At 40.0% G+C, this 15,754-nt stretch overlaps 1 protein-coding gene and 2 non-coding genes across 5 annotated transcripts; 1 reads left to right on the top strand and 2 right to left on the bottom strand.

Annotated features, from left to right (window-relative positions):
• Positions 1-780: 780 nt before the first annotated feature.
• On the bottom strand, positions 781-852 carry trnaq-cug. The gene has a single exon. It is a non-coding gene; the product is annotated as a tRNA-Gln (tRNA).
• A 710-nt stretch (positions 853-1,562) lies between these two features.
• On the bottom strand, positions 1,563-1,634 carry trnaq-cug. Its single transcript has one exon. It is a non-coding gene; the product is annotated as a tRNA-Gln (tRNA).
• A 1,197-nt stretch (positions 1,635-2,831) lies between these two features.
• LOC124073468 (deleted in malignant brain tumors 1 protein-like) lies at positions 2,832-10,679 on the top strand. 3 transcript variants are annotated; one of them, XM_046415721.1, is made up of 8 exons: positions 2,832-3,011; positions 3,143-3,178; positions 3,275-3,589; positions 7,332-7,619; positions 7,759-8,046; positions 8,428-8,751; positions 9,632-9,766; positions 9,918-10,679. In XM_046415721.1, the coding sequence occupies exons 1-8, from the start codon at positions 2,981-2,983 to the stop codon at positions 9,974-9,976; spliced, it is 1,476 nt and encodes a 491-aa protein (XP_046271677.1). In that variant the 5' UTR covers positions 2,832-2,980; the 3' UTR covers positions 9,977-10,679. The 3 variants fall into 3 exon arrangements, with proteins under 3 accessions (XP_046271677.1, XP_046271676.1, XP_046271678.1); XM_046415720.1 differs by lacking the exons at positions 2,832-3,011; positions 3,143-3,178; positions 3,275-3,589 and adding exons at positions 6,017-6,319; positions 6,938-7,231; XM_046415722.1 differs by lacking the exons at positions 2,832-3,011; positions 3,143-3,178; positions 3,275-3,589 and adding an exon at positions 6,017-6,319.
• The last annotated feature ends 5,075 nt before the right edge of the window (positions 10,680-15,754 follow it).

Below are 15,754 nucleotides of genomic sequence, written 5' to 3' on the forward strand. Positions count from 1 at the left end.
ATATTGGACAGCATGCAAACATTTGTTAGGATTTTCTGACCGGATTATGGACGTATTTTGTCACAGAGAAACTCTTCCAAACTGGTAAGTTCTGCTGTTCTTCACGACATGTCACGATATGAGTGTAAAATGGGTGGAGAAGAAATGAGTGAACGTATTATTTTGCAGTGTGCTGATCTGTCTTTGTAACACACAGGCAGAAGTACATGTTTGGTATCGCTGGAAAGTTCCGTTTGTGCTCCTTCATCTGACGCGCGTCTTATCTGCGCGATCAAGCCAGACTAATGGGTGCGCAGGTGGACGCAGAGCTATGCAGACTGTAACTCTGATCAAATCTGAGCTCACTTCATAGATCTTTTTCTCTCTAACACAGACAAGTTGCACTTTGCTGTGATATGCGTGCCTTCTTGTTGTAACGAGTAGTTCCACAACAATTCAACAGAGAAGAAGTGAATTTGGACGCGACATCTAACGGTTAAAATCAGTTGGTGTTTGGACCTCCTGCTGCGGTCCTGCTTGACACACCTGCTGTTGTCCCTTAGTCTTATTTCTACATTATTGTTTTTATTATTTTTTTTGTCACTCCTGTACTTTTTTATTGTTGCTGTTGCTATGCGTCTCTGTCTGTGTCCAGAGTGCTCACCATTAAAGCACAGGACCTCTATGCACACTGAGCAGTCTTTTGCAAATTCATTCTAAAAGAGCTCATCAATAAGGAACTCCTCCTTTATGAAAACTACCTCATTGTGGAGATTGCATCCTTAATTGGTACTAAAGAGCAGGTTCCACCGAGATTTGAACTCGGATCGCTGGATTCAGAGTCCAGAGTGCTAACCATTACACCATGGAACCTCTGCACACATGCGGCACACATGCAGCACACAGTGGCTTCATGATCTCAGCATGTGTGTCATCCTGACTTCAAATACTTGAACCATCTCACTTGGACCAGCAACTCACTTCAAAATCAGAGAGAAGAATCCAGTGTTTTCCCTCAGAGAACCACGACCACGAAAACACAAAAGCATCTGAAAGGAGGAAACTCAGCCTTTGGTCATGTGCACGTGTTCCAGATACTTTGTCCCATCATTCATGAGCCACCAAAAATGGGGGTGGGTGTATAAAAACAGCTGTAATTCCTAAACAGTCAATCCCACACTTTTGTCAAAGCCCTTTAATTAAAGTTTTCTTCATTTCCAATTCAGTGTGGTGCTGTGCAGAGGCCAGATGCCAACAACCTTGTACTTGTCCCAGTACATTGGGACCTAACTGTGTATACACAGACAAGAATACACCTACAAAGATTTCTTTGTGGTCACAGTGCTGACGGACTTATTGTACAGAAATGGCAGTGGTCATTTGTGAATCACAAGAGAACTGACTGAAGAACAAGGACATTAAAAGACTGGAAAAAGAAATGTATGAATATGAATGGTTTCATTTCTCTTTTAGTTTCCGAAAGTCAATAAAGTTTTAGCCACACAAAATGAGAAATTTCTCCTTTATGAAGGTTTCCCCACAGTGAAGAAATTATCTTGTGTCTTTAATTAGGACTTAAGAAAAGGTTCCACTGAGATTTGAACTCAGATCACTGGATTCAGAGCCCAGAATGCTAACCATTACACCATGGAACCTCTGTATGTGGTGAGTAGACAGTTTCTTCTATGATTTCAGCATGTATATCATGCATGCAGAGCACTGAACATAGAAAGCATGCAGCAGTAACAACAACACAGACAATAACAGAAAAAAAGCAGTTTTTACATTTAAGTAAATTTATTACAGTAACCTAGTAAGTGAAATGTTCACGGAGATGGGACAAATGGTCACTTCAAGGCTAATTCTGAGAGACTTCTTACAAACAGGGATGCTGTATAGGAAGGATTCTTAGCGTGCTAACTTTACTCAGGCTGACAAGGCTTAGAAACGGTGCTGCTGCTCATCTCCTTCATACACACTGCAGACTTTTGCCAGTATCATCTCACTGGCAGAGGTTATGATTCAGGAGCCTCCAGACCAAGACCTGCTAGGATGTGTGAAAAACACATGCTGTCAGAAGTGGGATTCAAAGCCACGCCTCCAGAGGAGACTGCGACCTGAACGCAGCATTTTAGACCACTCAGCCATCCTGAGTTTTTTCCACAGTGCTCATTTTGATTTATCTTGCACCTGCTTGTCTATTCCTTGGCTGTTTCAGGGGTTTTCCATTTATTTATTTATTTATTTTAATTACTTCTTAAAAACAGTTTACACCAATATTTTTCTCCCTCTGGCCTGCTTCCAGTTTTAGCCTAAGTTACTGATGACCTCAGACACCATTATTTCCAGGCCTTTTTGTATATAAATTCTTACAGTGATTATAATGAGGTTACATAGACAGTGTTTTAATACCATAGACAGTGCTTCACTATCATAAACAGTTCACAACTACACAGTTTTTACCTTCCATAGCTTACAGGCCCTTAAACAGTTGTACCTTTTAATACAGCTGTATCTTTCTTTTCTTTCAATCATAATCTGAACATAACATGACTACTTCATGCTATCATATGGCATTGCATACTACAACTTTAGCTCATCACAACTTACTTAGAAATTATACCACAAAATTCATAAGTACTATTTATTGATTTAGTAAAGATTTTTTCCTATGCATTTGCATGGACTGAGCATGTGAATATGCAAGCAGTGTTTTCACTATGGATATGACTGTTTTTAATCATACATTTTCATTTTAATAACACTTTTACTTTGCAGCTGCAGAAGAGCATCTACTTATGACTTTGTGGTATTAAAAAGACATGTTGTGGTCAAGAACACGGAGGCTGGGTTATGAAATGCTATCCTACAAATTCCTCTTTATTTGCCATTTGTGCTGATTATAAAGCTTCTGCCACCGCCGACACAAGCAGAGAAGCCACAAGCCAGACTGCAGCAGTGCCTCTCTGTGTCTGTACCAACCCTCCTCCAATTGATCAGGATGTTGAAACTTATATCTAATCTGCTTTTAGGTGAGCAAAACGTGGTCTGCATGATCCTTTTTTTTTTTGACATTGTTTTTGAGATACATGCGTACGTCAGGGACATGTGCTCTGATACATTTCTGCTTATATAATGAAACATCTTATTTTTGCTCCTACAGTCTTTGTTTTCTTGACCTCATCATCATCTGCTGAAGGTCTGTTTCTGCTTCTTTGTGATAGATAAAATTTTTGCATTTATGTTTCCTGTGCAGTAATCAAACATTGTATGCTATTTCTTACGTGGCTGATAGGTGTGCAGATCAGATTAGTTGGCTCTGGGTCTACTGCCTGTTCTGGAAGAGTTGAAATCTATCACAATGGTGCCTGGGGAACAGTCTGTGATGATAACTGGGACTTAAACGATGCTATGGTGGTGTGCAGACAGATGGGCTGTGGGTCAGCACTGAGTGCCACTGAGTTGGCCCACTTTGGTGAAGGAAGTGGACAAATCTGGCTTGATGATGTGGACTGTTCTAAAGGTGAAAGATCTCTAACTGAGTGCCAGCACAGAGGATTTGGGACACATAACTGTAACCACGGTGAGGATGCTGGTGTGGTCTGTTCAGGTGAGAAGTTTTTTGTTTTGTTTTGCTTTGGGGTTTTTTTGTTTGTTTTTTGCTGAGCGATATGCAATATGAGTGACTAAAATATAATATAAAATAAAAAGGCATACTATACAACAGCTTCCTAAAAATAACAATGTATTGACCTACACAAAATAATCCATAAAAATCATCACTTCTGACCCTCTAGAAGTGTAATGGTGGTTTCTGTATCTGCAGATAGCCTGCCCTCTGGCTGCATTTATCCTGTTTTTTCAATATTTTGCTGTGACATTTCTGAGCATTAACAATTCTGGGGAGAGATAATTGTTAAGTCTCATTTCCAGGTCATTAAATACTTTAGGGGCACTGAGTTTAAATAAATCAGCCATTACCAAATTAACAGGCTTGTAGCAAAAGTGCTACATAGTAGCATACCAGAGAAGGAATTTTTGGGGTTCATGGGAAAATGTAATGTGTAGTCTGCTGTGTACGTCGTACAAGGTGGGAACTTGAAGGAGACGGGGTACATGCACAATATGCAGAGAGAGGAATGAGGCCTCAATAGAGGCCCACAGCTTATTTTTGCTTGCATGAATGTAGTTTGCTTAGTTGCACTGGGAACTTGATGAAAGCAGCATTTTGTTAACTTCAACAGATGGAGGCCTGAGTGTATTAAAGAAAATGCCAGTAGTCTAAATGAGAGGAGATAAGAGAATAAATAACTTTCACAAGATATCTTCCTGTTGCTAAAGTACACCCTGAAATAATCCTCATGATAAACTCATATCAGACCAGTTTTTCTTGGTGTGAGAAACTGCTAAATCAATGTATGTATCAGATAAAATGAATGTGTCAGAAAAAACATCAAAAGTTACCAAACTGGAAACTAAATAGTTATTTAAAAATTCTCTCTGACATGATACACTCTTTTCTTTGTCCATATACAAATATCCAACATATAATGAACAGGATACTGGATCATTTCTACTTGTTGGGCTAACTTTACTGCAGTGCTTATTTCACAGCCACATGTCTACTGCTGTATATGTTTCCAATAGATTTGCAGATCAGATTGGCTTGGTCTGGGTCTATTCTGTGCTCTGGAAGGGTTGAAATCTACTACAACAACACCTGGGGCACAGTTTGTGATGACGAGTGGGACTTAAATGATGCTAAGGTGGTGTGCAGACAGTTGGGCTGTGGGTCAGCACTGAGTGCCCCTCAGTCTGCCCACTTTGGTCAAGGAAGTGGACAAATCTGGCTTGATAATTTGGCCTGTTCAGGCAGTGAAAGGTTTCTGACTGAGTGTCAGCATGGAGGATTTGGGACACACAACTGTGGACACGGAGAGGATGCTGGTGTGGTCTGTTCAGGTGAGATGACCTTTTAATCAGTCTTTTAGTAATAATCAGTAATAATGTTAAAATCCACCAGTGTTCTACATGGTACTTGTATCAGTCATTCCAAATCACTGAGGCCCTGACTTCATCTTTGCTGTTCATGCAGTTGGTTCCAGTGCAGTTCCAACAGGAGGTGTATTAATACAGAAGAAAACTACACAGCAATAGCTCATGGGTTCAGTTATGTAATCTGTAGTAAATATATACAATATCGACTACTGCGATTACTACTATGGCCGCCCATCTTGAGCCGGGGTCTGCTCTGAGGTTTCTGCCTTCTAAAAGGCAGTTTTTCCTCGTCACTGTCGCCAAGTGCTTGCTCAAGGGGGAATGTTGGGTTCTCTGTATTACACTTTAATTATAGAGTTTGGTCTAGACCTGCTCTAATTGGAAAGTGTCACGAGATAACTTTTGTTGTGGATTATTATTACTATATAAATAAACTGAATTGAATTGAATTGAACATATCCATTATGACATTCATGCATAATATTACAGTGCCAAAACCACTTAAACAATAACAATAAAACAATAAATAATCAAAAGAGAAGAAAAAATGTATTACTTGAACAGTATAAGTAAAATTACAGTAAGTAATGAATATTGATAGTGATAGTGATTGAGTACCTGCATGTTTGGTTGGTTAGGACCTGAGGATTTGTGTCTATTTAATGAGATATGCATGCTGCAGGTCAGTCCATTCTTCCGGTTTTCCATTACATTACATTACACTTCATTTAGCAGACACTTTTATCCAAAGTGACTTACAGAATGAGTAATAACAAGTTTCAGTACAATAGAATTAGACTAAAGCAATAAGAGCTAAAACATAATTAAACGTGCGTAAGTGCTTAACCATGACCTGTACAAGAAGCTGAGTGGCATACTGGGACAGATGAGGTGGGATTTTGCGTATGTTGCGATAGGACAGTGATACAGATGCAATCTGGTCAGAGAAAGTTAATTGGTCATGAATCATGACATCTAAGATTTCCAAATGCATATATAGTATGTTGTGTCTCACTTATGTGTTATGTGCCTTATGGTCGCATCAGATTAGCTGGGTCTACACAGTGCACTGGAAGGGTTGAAATCTATCACAACGATGCCTGGGGAACAGTCTGTGATGACAGCTGGGACTTAAATGATGCTATGGTGGTGTGCAGACAGTTGGGCTGTGGGTCAGCACTGAGTGCCCCACATTCTGCCCACTTTGGTGAAGGAACTGGACAAGTCTGGCTTGATGATGTGGGCTGCTCAGGGTGTGAAAAGTCTCTGACTGAGTGTAAGCATGGAGGATTTGGGACACACAACTGTGGACACAGTGAGGACGCTGGTGTGGTCTGTTCAGGTGAGAAAAGATTATGCTGATTTAGATAGCCTTAGACGTTCAACACTGAGTGGCCCCGACCAACGTACACTCACCATTTGGGCCAAGTGAGTAACTGTCCAGGGTCCAAGATGGATTAATATCAATTTGTATATGTATACGTACAGCAAAACTGCGTGGTAGATACACAATATAAAATCAAATATTGAGACTATTGTGATAAATATTGAGATAAATTTGCAATCACTGAATGAAGAGGCTTAAAGCAAAAGTAGTGCCGTGGTATTCCAGGGGACTGCTAATTGGTTTCTGGGGTTCAAGGTAAAATATAATGAAGAGATTATGTATGTACAGTGTACATGAAGAGCACATGAAGACAACAGGGTAAGATCAATATTCCTCAGGTCAACTTTAATGATGGGGGAATCGTACCCGTGTCCATTTCTGAAAGGATTTTAGTTCCACTCTGAAGTGACTATCAGACTCTCTGGAATTACATTTCAGTCCCCAGTCATGATTTTTTTATTCATTGTCAGAAATGGCATCAGTTCTTTTTATTGTGTTGCGCTGAATTGTATATAACATGTATGTTGGACGTAAATGAGAAGTCTGCTCAAATATTGTGTTATTTTTTTTCAGGTAGCCTTCCAGAGCCCAGCATCTCCATAAATCCTGTTGGCCAGGTTGACTGGGGTCAGAACATTGAAATCACTTGTTCAATCTCATCTCACTATTTAAATTCAACGTTTATACTTCAGCAGATCTCAGGATCATTCAGAAAGACCAAAGCATCAAATACCAACTCTGCTACCTTCATTATCCCTCAAGTGAATTTTGAACATGAAGGATCATACCAGTGTCAGTATCAGACAATGGTTTCAAATAAAGACTTCAAATCCACCTTAAGTGACTCTGTCAGACTCTCTGTTAGTGGTAAGGAATTTCCTATTTACATTTAGCAGATTTGGTGATTTATGCTAACTTGTCATTTGTCAACTCAAACTCTCTCTGTATACATTTTTTCTTTTTTCAGTGAGCCTCCCAAAGCCCAGGATCTCCATGAATCCTGTTGGTGAGGTCACTTGGGGTCAGGATCTCAGCATCACTTGTTCAATCTCAACTGAGCTCTTAGGTGGAACTTTCATTCTGACCTCAGGCTCATTCAGAAAGACCCAAACATCAAGTAGCAACTCTGTTACCTTCCACATCCTCAAAGTGAACTTTGACAATGAAGGATTGTACCAGTGTCAGTATGAGAAAAGCAGCTCAAGTCAATCTTTCAGTTCCCCCCAAAGTGACTCCGTCAGACTTTCAGTTACTGGTAAGGAAAAACCCTTAACTTAATGTTTGATTCACTTGTAAATAACCAAAGGGCAACAAACTCACAAGAAGTCAAAATGAGTATCGCTCAGCAGAAGGGAAACGCATTTAAAGGCCTGATATTGTGCTGTTTGTTTCAGTGAGCCTCCCAAAGCCCAGCATCTCCATGAATTCTGGTGGTGAGATAACCTGGCATCAGGATGTCAGCATCACTTGTTCGATCTCAACACAGGTTTTAGGTGGAACATTCATTCTGACCTCAGGCTCATTCAGAAAGACCCAAACATCAAGTAGCAACTCTGCTACCTTCCATATACCTCAAGTGGACTTTGATAGTGAGGGACACTACCAGTGTCAGTATGAGAAAAGCAGCTCAAGCCAAGTCTTCAGCTCCCTACAGAGTGACTCTGTCAGACTCTCTGTTACTGGTAAGGAATAATACATTGATCAGTTTTGATTATTTTATTTTCTATTAAATTCAGTAGAAAGGACAAAATCTTACACTACTGAGTGTGAAAGAAAGGTGCTCACTTTCCCCAGCAGCAAGCCTTTGCTGAGAACCTGGTCATATACTGATAAAGTTGTATGATCTTGACTCTAGAATTCCAGTATTGTATGTGTGCTCTCTTGGGAAGTACATACTTTACCATTTAACTTCCTTGTGTCTTCCTGAATCAGTTTAATTGAACATTTAGATTCAAAAGATTTGCAGTAGTTTTAGTCTTTTCGTATGGTTTACATTTATTCTTCGCATCCATCTTAATGTCATCTGGACCACATTGTCTTTATGTTGTCTCTTTTGTACTCAGTGACACTGCAGCAGCCCAGCATCTCCCTGACATCTCCTAATGGAGGGTTGGTCTGGGGTCCTGAAGGTGCAGAGGTCACCAGGGGTTACAGCTTCATCTTCACCTGCTCCATTTCATCCCATTATCCTGAAGGCCGTTTCTTTCTCATCTTCTCTGGCTCTGACATAACCAACACCAAGCCAGCTGTCAACCACTCAGCTTCCTTTAATTTCCATGTAGCTGAGTATGAACATCAGGGAAACTACAGCTGTGTGTATGAAGTCATGCTGTCCTCAAGGAAATACACTTCTACCACGACAGCAACAATGAGCGTCACTGTTAAATGTAAGGGCACAGTTTAAGTTAAGTAAAGCTTTGATATATTTGATAAAACATCTTAATGCATGTATAGTGCATATGAAAAGTATCCAACCCCTTGATGTTTTCCCTTTTATTGCTTTTATAAATGGAATCACAGTCAATATAATTTGGCTTTTTTGAAACAAAAAAACAACAACAACAACAACAAAACGTCATAGTGAAAAGAGATTTCTGCAAAGTAATGTTAATTAATTAAAAATATTTGATGTAAGAGGCAGTATGGTGCTGCAGTGGTTAGCACTGTGATGTCACAGCAAGAAGGTTTCAGGTTCGAATCCCAGTCTGGGCCCTTCTGTGCAAAGTTTGTGTCTATATGTGTTTTCTCAAGGTACTCTGGCTTCCTCCCACAAACCCAAAAATATGCACATCAGGTTAATTGGCTACTCTATATTGACCCTAGGTGTGTGTGTGTGTGTGTGTGTGTGTGTGGTTGTCTGTCTTTGTGTCAGCCCTGCGATTGACCAGTCTAGGATGTACCCCATCTCTTGCCCGTAGTCAGCTGGGATAGACTCCAGCCCTCAATCTCAAGACAGTAACAGCATTGTGCTTCAGAGTCAAATCCCCAACTTCGTCCTCATAGAGACAAATATTAAGTGCAAACCATTCATAGTGAAAGGTCAACTCAGGTCAAGGCTAATGGAATGAATGTGACATTTTATACTAAACTGAGAACAAAAACTATTGGTTTGAAAGCACAATTAACTGCAACACTTACACAAATTGTTTTTTGTTTTTTTTCCCCATGAGGCCTCTTTTGCGCTGTAAAAATGTATCTTCAAAATTGTGCTTTAGAGTATCAGATGTTCAAGAATAAACTATGAGCTGTTTATCTCTTTTCTCTTAGTGCCTTTGTCGTTGGTGGTCTCCTCAGTTGTGGTCACTTTGCTGCTGCTGCTCCTGATGGTCTTGTTGGTGGTCTATCTGGTCCACAGGAAAAGACAAAAAGCCAATCAGCCTGGAGCCTTTGTGCAAACTGAAAGTCTGTTCACCAGGCCATTTGTTGATTTTAAGACACACTTTGGTTTAAATATTTAAATATTTGTGTTTCGAAATGTACAAGAAATTGTGTGGTGTGTACAGAATTTATTTTACATTCATGACACATTTTTGGTCTGATGTGTGTGTTCCAGTGACTCCTAGGAAGCGTGCAGTCAGTGAGGAGGAAGAGGAACAGCGCTATGTAAGCTGAAGCAGTGAAGAGATTTGTGATGTGGACCATAATCGTGAGAAGATAGTGATCATAATCAGGGAAATTAAGATGCTTGTGTAAGAACAGAGGACTTTTATGTTACTGTAAATGGAAAGTAATGGTAGAGATGAAACCTGTGGCTTTGGTGACATCTATATGAGTAGAGTAATTCCTTTTATTGAAGACAATAACGTTTCATGTTTGTCTATAGCTTCATAGGACTTTGTCTAAAACAGTAAAAACATCTTGGAATCAAATTGGAATCTAGAATGATACTGTATGTCTATGACGATTAAGAGGTAAAAATTCTGTGCCGTGGTAAATTGCTGCAAAAAATACCATTGTATTCCCAAATAATAAATGACAAGGTTATGCATATCAAGAAGTGTTGCAAAGTAACAGCCTGTCCTAGGAACAGAATGCCCTCTTATGAACTAGATAGATAAGTGCTGTGAAAGCACAGTGGGAAGCTTGTCAGCCGATACCACATGCTCTTACAAAGCTTCTCCTACACCTGAGCACCCGAGGGGCCCCAACAATGACAACCAAATGGCATCAAAATGAAATATAATGAAGCTGTTATACATATTATGTTGTGAATTATTAATGTGCAGAGAGCACAGTATTTGTATTCGTATCTGTCTGTGATGAGGCCACTAAATCATTTGTATTTGTATGTTAATAAAACTGCTTATAGGTGTAATAGTCCTGTTCTCGTTTTTCCATTTAAAGCATCTAAGATAGGTAATGCAGAACAGTGACTTGCAGGGATTGGACATAGCTGTGTTGCTGAAGCGGAACTTCTCTAGAATTGGGCTCAGTAGCTTGTACCTTTACATCTAGGGGTTGAGGGACAGCAAATGAGTAGCTATGAAACCTTAACTATGGAGGTAACTTAAAAAGTACATATTGGGACAACAGGGCTAATAATAGAGCTAACTGTAGATCTTTCACTCTGCCTAATAGGCTAAGGAAATCCCTGTCAAGTATAAATACAATTTGAAACCATCATAAAAAAACGTAGAACCTAACTCTACCAATTAAAAACATTAAATGGTTAACAGGTGCATGCTAGTCTATTCTCCCCCCAGTCAAACAAGCTGTGCTGCATCTGTGTATTCTAAGTTGAAACAGAAGCACAGCAACTTTACTAGAATATCAATCAATAGTTATCTATTGTTGCAGTATGATATCTGCAGCCATGTGACACACAGACTGACTTAACAGTGAGCAGATGAACCAGTTAGCACCTACACTGAGGGAGCTAATGCAGGCTTATCTCCCCATCAAAGTCAGACAAACTGCTCTTCTCATATTGCAGGGTCAGCTTGTGAACAAAAGACACTTGCTACAAAACAACATAACACAAAACACTAAAAACAGCTGACAAAGCAAAAATATTCAATCGTACAATAAATATTCATTTGTGTTTTGCTGAATACCATATTTGGATTCAGCTCTACCAGAGTCAGGACATCAGCATCACTAGTTCAGTCACAGCTCTGCACTAAAGTGGAACATTCATTCTGAGGAAGAGCTCAGGCTCATTCAGAAAGAAACATAAAGTAAAACATACAGTATCACTTTTGCTACCTTCAGATTTCTCAGTCAGTTTTATAATTTAAATAATGAAGGACTGTACCAGCGTCAATGTGAGAAAAGCAGCTCAAGTCACTGTTTCAGCTCTCCCCAAAGTGACTTAGTTAAACTTTTACTTAATATTAAAAATAAAGTCCAAATAAGTATAGCTCAGCTCAGAGGCAGCACATTTAAAGCTCTGATATTGTCTTATTCTTTCAGTGAGCCTCCCAAAGCCCAGGATCTCCATGAATCCTGCTGGTGAGGTCACTTGGGGTCAGGATCTCAGCATCACTTGTTCGATCTCAACACAAGTTTTAGGTGGAACATTCATTCAGACCTCAGGCTCATTCAGAAAGACCCAAACATCAAATACCAACACTGCTACCTTCAGTATCCTCGAAGTAAACTTCGATAATGAGGGACTGTATGAGTGTCAGTATAAGAAAAGCAGCTCAAGTCGATCTTTCACTTCCTCATAGAGTGACTCAGACTGTCAGACTTTCGGTTACTGGTAAGAAAAAGAAGCACTTCACTAAATTTGATGTTTTCTTCACTTAAAATAGAATAGAGTGCCTCCATTGTCATTGCACAGCTGTACAATGAAAATTTAATGCAACTTCTTGTGATAAGGGAAATAAGATGTAGAAAAAGGTGCAAGATAAAAGACATGGTAGAAACATGAACAACTCACCATAAATAAGTAGCAAGAACAAAATAAATAAATACCAACAAAATGTATAAATTGAAATGTATTGCACAGTCCCAAATATTGATGAGTTTTTTTTCACTTAGATAAAAACTGTTCATGAGTCTGGAGGTGTGGGCATTAATTAACCGTTAGCGCCTCCCGAAGGGCAGCAGTGTGAAGTGAGTGTTGGGAGCAGTCCTGGATTATGTTTGTGGCTCCCGCCCAGGCATCTGAATCTGCATATGTCAGTCAGTGAGGGAAACTGTGGTTTTACAGTGTCATGTGCTGACTTTATACCTCTCTCCAGAGCCTTTTTGTCAGCCATGGCGAGGCTTTTGAACCACACCAGAATGTTGTAGGTAATGATACTTTCCACTAAACATTTATAGAAAGCCAGAAGTTCCTGGGGCAGATGTATTTTTCTCAGTGACCTTAAGAAGTACAGTCGCTGCTGTGCTTTTTTTTTGTGTACAAGGTCAGTGGTGCTAATAGTCCATGTGAGGTCCTGAGAGGTTCCCAGGAATTTGAAGTCACTGACTAATCAAAGTGAAGCAAACTAATAAGAAGTCAAAATAAGCAAAACTTAGGTCAGATACAACCAAGGACGAAATTTTGATTTCAGAGATGGAGGGTATTTTTAATACTATATATACCTTTAATAAAACTAATCTTTCAGTTCACTGTGTTTTCTGGTAGTTCTTCTCGTTTTCTGTTGCCATTTTTAAGTTTAATGTTCCTTTTTTTGGTTTGACTGGTTGTAAAGCATGTAGCAAAACATTATCATTTAAATATCATTATAAACAAATATCAAATAAATAAATATAAATAAATAAATATCAATATTTTATCATTAACATTTAAGTAATGACAATAATGATGAAAAATATTGCCAAATAAACTAGTTTATGTCATTCCCTCCCTACTGTGAGTTCCTGACATGAACTCACTGCTTAGTCGAGTACTATTTCTTACCAATAAAATAATACATTTACACAGACTTTTTAGTACACCGGCCTCAATATAAAACTGTACCTGGCCAGTTTGCTTCTTTCATCTGACAAAATATATAGATGCATGGTGTTTGAACTTTGAAAGCTCTGATACAGATTATCATCATTCTAACATTTGTCACAATGCTTAATCTCATGAATAACATATGTTTATCCTTTCAACCTCACCTGTGAGCCTCCAGCCTCTTCTCCTCCATCTCCTCCAGCTTCTCCTACTCTCCATCCTCCAGCCTCTTCCACTCCATCTCCTCCTGCCTCTCCTACTCTCCCTCCTCCAGCGTTTCCTCCTGTATCTCCTTCTGCATCTCTACTATCCATCGCCTGGCAAAAATATATGCATGACATGAACAGTAGGACAATTTGGGGTGCAACAATCATCAATTTTGACGATACGGTTACAGAGGAAAAAACGTAGTTTCACAATTATGAGTTTGGATGTAAAAAATCACATTTGTATATATTGTATTTTTTCCTTTTTTAAATAATAACAATAATAATAATACATTTTATTTATCAGCACTTTCAACAAAACTAATACACTTTACAAGATTATTGAGAGCTTTGAAATTGATAAGGAGGATCTTGAAGTGGATATGCTGATTTACAGGAGCCAGTGAATCTGTTGCAGGATGGGTGTAACACATTTCTTGGAGTTACTTCCAAAGAAGTCTCTTATGTCCACTTTTCTATTTTTAAACATCCTGGCTTAAAATGAGTTAAAGTGAAGAGATACACCTCAACTCAAAGGTATTTGGTCTGCAATTTTCAGGTCTGTGGTGTGTGTCAAAGAACACCCACATGATTGCCAGAACCCAAGGTTTCCCTGCAGAACACTGCATTGTAAAAATCTGATTAACTTTATTCACTTCACCTGTGAATGGTTTAAATGTGGCTGATTGGTGTACATGGTGTCACTGTAAGCCTTGACCACTAAAACAGTATTATCTTACTTGGTTTGGGCTCTACTCTGAGCTCCACCTGGATGTCCAAGCTCCTCATCCAATCTCAAAGGCTGAGCCCTGCCACCTTGCCCAGTCTCATTCTTTTGGTCAGTAGCCGGAGCTCATGACCACAGGTGAGGATCTGACCGTAGATTAACAGCTTTGCCTCCAGCTCTGCTCTCTCTTTACAACAACCATTCAGTTCAGCACCTACATCACTGCTGATGCCACACCAAACCATCTGTTCATCTCATGCTCCGTTTTCCCATCACTCATGAACAAGATCCCAAGATATTTAAACTCCTTCAACTGCCCCCCAACCTAGGACATTTCATTTCTGTCAGAGAACCATGGCCTCAGACAAGTTGGCAGTTATTTTCAGTTAAGTTATTTTCATCCCACGTGCTTCACAATTGGCTGAACTGAAGGGCCTCTGCAAGACTTTCCCAGTTCACCCAAACTACCTGTTTGGGTTTGCCAGGTTTGTCCTGCAATCTCCCTCTCTATATGACCCAACTCACCACCAGGTGGTGATCAGTTGACATAGTTCTAGAACCACTGCTATGTGTAGAGGTACTATATCTAGCTGGTACTGCTCTAACTGAGAGGTGATGTTCCATGTCCCTAGGACTAGTCTGCAATATCAGGGCTCAGCATGTTTAGTTCTACACTTTTTCCTGCCACTCGACATTTAGTGCACCCGATCTCAATGCATCTCCCTGCAGGTGGTGGGTCCACAGGGCTAGGGCTCTTTAGACCTGGCCACAAGTTGGTCATTGGTGAGATCCACTCCCAATCAAGGCCCTGGTTTCCCCATTCTGGCCAAGCTTCAACAGCTCTTTCCTGGCCGCTTCATTGGGGTTTTTGATTGCTCTTAGTCTGGCCCCTCCATTGAGATAAATTTTCACTGAGAGTCCTAAACAGGAGCTGCTGTCTCTGACCACAAACCTCTTGCTTTTATTGTGTTAAGATGGATATTCAAGATTGCAGCAGGGCATACCCTAGCGGAACTGTCAACTCTTCTGTAGAACTGGTTGAACATGTTGGCCATTGCCACATCACTGTGCACTCTCTGTGGCCTGACTGTTCTTCTTGTTGTTGCAAGTGATGCTCCTCATACTTTTACACACCTCTCTGATGTGATTACACTGCAGCTTTCTCTCCACCTTCTTTCTGTAGTCCACCTGCTTGCATTTGTCTCCTCTTCAGCTCATGTTGCACAATCCTGATATTCTTCCTGTCTCATCCCTAAACTTGCTCTTTCTGGTTGAGAAGTGCCTTGATATCACTGGTGGTCCGGGGTTTGTTATTATGGAAACTGTGTACAGTCCTTACTGGTATGACAGTGTCCGTACAGAAACTGATGTAGTCTGTAATGCTGTCAGCCATCCCGTCAATGTTGATCCCCTGTGGCTCCAGCAGTACATTCCACTCATTTGCATTTGAAACCGTCCCTAAGAGACTCATTAGCATCGGGCGTCCATTTCCTAAAGGAGCAGGTGATAGCAGGCAGTATAAATACACAGGGATTGTATGCAGGTTGAAGGAAAACTGGGTT

This window comes from Scatophagus argus, chromosome 16, assembly GCF_020382885.2.
Source record: "Scatophagus argus isolate fScaArg1 chromosome 16, fScaArg1.pri, whole genome shotgun sequence".
Lineage (NCBI taxonomy): Eukaryota > Metazoa > Chordata > Actinopteri > Scatophagidae > Scatophagus > Scatophagus argus.

Excerpts from the sequence above, each read along its gene's own strand:
- LOC124073468 (XM_046415720.1), top strand. The coding sequence starts at position 6,121 with ATGGTGGTGTGCAGACAGTTGGGCTGTGGGTCAGCACTGAGTGCCCCA. Across the intron at positions 8,752-9,631 it reads AATGAGCGTCACTGTTAAAT|TGCCTTTGTCGTTGGTGGTC; the intron begins GTAAGGGCACAG and ends CTTTTCTCTTAG. Across the intron at positions 9,767-9,917 it reads AGCCTTTGTGCAAACTGAAA|TGACTCCTAGGAAGCGTGCA; the intron begins GTCTGTTCACCA and ends TGTGTGTTCCAG.